Source organism: Arachis duranensis, chromosome 5, assembly GCF_000817695.3.
Source record: "Arachis duranensis cultivar V14167 chromosome 5, aradu.V14167.gnm2.J7QH, whole genome shotgun sequence".
Lineage (NCBI taxonomy): Eukaryota > Viridiplantae > Streptophyta > Magnoliopsida > Fabales > Fabaceae > Arachis > Arachis duranensis.
In genome coordinates, this window is record NC_029776.3 from 59,240,179 (window position 1) to 59,244,461 (window position 4,283).

General features: G+C 38.9%; 1 protein-coding gene across 1 annotated transcript; it reads right to left on the reverse strand.

Moving 5' to 3' along the window:
- Window positions 1–436: 436 nt before the first annotated feature.
- Window positions 437–1,774, reverse strand: LOC107489540 (uncharacterized). Its single transcript, XM_016110291.1, has one exon. The coding sequence runs from the start codon at window positions 1,772–1,774 to the stop codon at window positions 437–439; it is 1,338 nt and encodes a 445-aa protein (XP_015965777.1).
- Between the last annotated feature and the right edge of the window lie 2,509 nt (window positions 1,775–4,283).

The following is a 4,283-nucleotide window of genomic DNA, read 5'->3' on the forward strand; positions in this document are numbered from 1 at the left end:
TAGCATGCATTAATTATTTGTGGGCTTTTGAACTTACTTTGGTGTGGGAACACCAAACTTAGTACCTTGCCAGTGGTTCTCATGCATCAAATTAACCATATGTGAACTCTTTTTTTTTGTTTGCTAAAAGTAACAAAACTGAAAACTAGGAAATAGCAAAGTAGTTAACTAGTTTATCTAAATGCTTGAAGCTAGCATTATGCAGGGAGTGAGAATATGTTTTATGATGAGATTTTGGTGGAACACCAAACTTAGAATCCTTCATTCTCCCTTATATTGTTTTGGTGTGCAACACCAAACTTAGCTTCTTACAATATAGATAAAGCTAATTAACCTTTTTATTAAAATAGCTGTGAAAAGAAAGCTACCTCAGGTTGGGTTGCCTCCCAACAAGCGCTTCTTTATTGTCACTAGCTTGACATTCTCCATCCTTTGATCATGGAAGTTGAGAATTCTGTTGCCTTTGATTTTCTCCTCTTACTGTGGGCTTTCTTTCCTCTATTTCTTCTTGAGGAACTTCTCTGTGGTGCTTTTCTTTGATGATTGTTTCTTTTCCCATAGCCTTCTCACTTCCTTCTATGGTTGCTTTCCATTTCTCCCACGTAGCAACTTTTTCATTGTCTTTCAGGTTGTCTTCAGTGGCTCTGGGGAAAGTATTTGCCCTCTTCTCACCCATTTCTACAAGGTGCTTAGCCAGTTGTTCCATCTGCCTCTCAATTCTTTTGATTGAAGCTTCCTGGTTCTTTGTTGTCACCTCTTGGTGCTCCATCATTCTCTCTATTAAGATCTCCAAGTTAGTGATCTTCTGAGAATGGTTTAAATTTATGAGATGGACTAGTGGCTGTGGAAAACCTTGCGAAGGAATTCCACATGTATTGTGTGGGTAAAATGTGGGTGTTGCAAAGGTATTCTGTTGATTTTGTGAGTTGTTATGAGACTGAGGGTGCATGTTTTGTAAGCATTGGTTTTGATTGGCATTATTAGATGGGTGACTTTGGTTGTTTGTGATCATGGGTTTGCCAATGTTGGAACCCCTTTGTTCTTGATGTTGGTATTCCCCCATTCTTAGATAAGAATGTGGCTTCCATGGTGGAAATTGTGCATTCACTATAGCAGAATGTAGACAATCAATTTTTCTAGCTATCAGCTCCAATTGTTGCTGAGTTTGATGGTGTAGCTGCTTATTTTGATTCATGACTGCCTTCACTCCTTCAAGATTCATCACTTCCTTTTCTAAAATTGCATTCTGTGGTTTTTCAAACGAGTGTTGATTGTTGACTCCTTTGTTATTGAAACTTACAGTTCTTTGGGCAGTTGTTGTCGCTTTGAGTAGGCCATCTGAGAAGTAATCCACCGCTTTTCTTGTTTCTGGGGTTAATCCTTCATAGAAAGCTTGGAGACCCACCTTGTCACTTGCTTTCTTGTATCTTTCCCATGCTTTGAAAAGTGGTTCTTCCTCTCCTTGTATGAATGGATGTATTCCCTCTTTCAGCTTGATGGTTTGTTGGGATGAGGAGAATTTAGCTAGAAACTTGGCAACCAAATCGTCCCAACTAGGGATACTCCCTTGGGGAAGGGTTTCAAGCCATTGGGCAGCTTCATCCCTTAGTGAAAAGGGGAATAACAAGAGCTTATAGGTATCATGAATTGCACCATCGGAGTTGACAGCACCACAAGTCCTCAGAAAAATAGATATGTGCTGTTTAGGATCCTCCAAAGGATTTCCGCCATAGAAGCAATTGTTCTTGATTAGTGTAATGAGTTGCGGCTTCATGTCGTGATGTTCTTCTTTCTCATAGACTACTTCTTCAATGATAGCTGATGAGCGGATAATTTATACGCTTTTTGGCATTGTTTACAAGCAACAATTTAAGTTTGGTGTTGTGATGAGCGGATAATTTATACGCTTTTTGGCATTGTTTTTAGTATGTTTTAGTTAGTTTTTATTATATTTTTATTAGTTTTTAGTTAAAATTCACTTTTCTGGACTTTACTACGAGTTTGTGTGTTTTTTTGTGATTTCAGGTATTTTCTGGCTGAAATTGAGGGACCTGAGCAAAAATCTGATTCAGAGGCTAAAAAGGATTGTAGATGCTGTTGGATTCTGACATCCCTGCACTCGAAGTGGATTTTCCGGAGCTATAGAAGCCCAATTGGCGAGCTCTCAGTTGCGTTGGAAAGTAGACATCCTGGGCTTTCCAGCAATGTATAATAGTCCATACTTTGCCCGAGATTTGATGGCCCAAACAGGCGTTCCAAGTCAGCTCAAGAATTCTGGCGTTTAACGCCGGAACTGGCACAAGAATGGGAGTTAAACGCCCAAACTGGCACAAAAGCTGGCGTTTAACTCCAAGAAAAGTTTCTACACATAGAAGCTTCAATGCTCAGCCCAAGCACACACCAAGTGGGCCCGGAAGTGGATTTTTATGTCATTGTAAACCCTAAGCTACTAGTTCTCTACATATAGGACCTTGTACTATTGTATTCTCATCTGGGTAGCTATCTTGGAGAGTTTTATGCTATCTTAGATCATGTTTTGGGGGCTGGCCTCTTGGCCATGCCTAGACCTTGTTCTTATGTATTTTCAACGGTGGAGTTTCTACACACCATAAATTAAGGTGTGGAGCTCTGCTGTACCTCGAGTATCAATGCAATTACTATTGTTCTTCTATTCAATTCGGCTTATTCTTGTTCTAAGATATCACTTGTTCCTCAACTTGATGAATGTGATGATCCATGACACTCATCATCATTCTCACCTATGAACGTGTGCCTGACAACCACCTCTGTTCTACTTTAGATTGAGTGGATATCTCTTGGATCCCTTAATCAGAATCTTCGTGGTATAAGCTAGAATTGATGGCGGCATTCAAGAGAATCTGGAAGGTTTAAACCTTGTCTGTGGTATTCTGAGTAGGATTCAATGATTGAATGACTGTGACAAGCTTCAAACTCCTGAAGGCTGGGCGTTAGTGATAGATGCAAAAGAATCACTGGATTCTATTCCAACTTGATTGAGAACCGACAGATGATTAGCCGTGCTGTGACAGAGCGCGTTGAACATTTTCACTGAGAAGACGGGACTGTAGCCACTGACAACGGTGAAGCCCAACATACAGCTTGCCATGGAAAGGAGTAAGAAGGATTGGATGAAGACAGTAGGAAAGTAGAGAGACAGAAGGAACAAAGCATCTCCATACGCTTATCTGAAATTCTCACCAATGAATTACATAAGTATCTCTATCCTTATTTTATGCTTTATTCATAAATCATCCATAACCATTTGAATCTGCCTGACAGAGATTTACAAGATGACCATAGCTTGCTTCATACCAACAATCTCCATGGGATTGACCCTTACTCGCGTAAGATTTATTACTTGGACGACCCAGTGCACTTGCTGGTTAGTTGTGCGAAGTTGTGACAAAGAGTTGAGATTGCAATTGAGCGTACCATGTTGATGGTGCCATTGATGATCACAGTTTCGTGCACCTAGTTTTTGGCGCCATTGCCGGGGAATTAAATGTCCTAACTACAGTTTCGCATTTGTTCTCTGCAATAGCAGTGCCAAGTTTTGATCCGGCAACAACACCAAGTTTTTGGCGCCGTTGCCGGGGATTGTTTGAGTTTGGACAACTGACGGTTCATCTTGTTACTTAGATTAGGTATTTTTCTTCAGAGTTCTTAAGAATGAATTCTAGTGTTTCAAGGTGATGTTCTTATTATCACCAAAGCTGATTGATTCTCATCAATTTAGCTCTTGAATGCAATGTCCTGCAGAAGCTTGGCTAGCCATGTCTAATTCCTTTAGACTAAAGCTTTAGACTAACATTGCATGATTCCTGGAATTCTCATTAAGAATTTTGATACCCTTCTTTTCTTTTTTCAATCAATTTTCGAAAAAAAAATCCAAAAAAATTACAAAATCATAAAAACCAAAAATATTTTATGTTTCTTGTTGAGTCTAGTGTCTCATTTTAAGTTTGGTGTCAATTGCATGCATTCTTTGAATTCAATCATGTGTCTTCATTGATCTTCAAGTTGCTCTTGATGATTTCATTGCTCTGATCTTTAAATTCTCTTGTCTAGAGTGTTTTGTTGTTTCTCATATGCATTCTCAACTTGTTAGTGTCAGTAGTATACAAACTTCTAAGTTTGGTGTCTTGCATGCATTGTTTATTTGATCATAGTCTCATTATTAAAAAAATCCCAAAAAAATTTTTAATTTGTATCTTTTCAAGTCAATAAAACAGAGAATTGAAGATTCAGAACATACAGCAGAG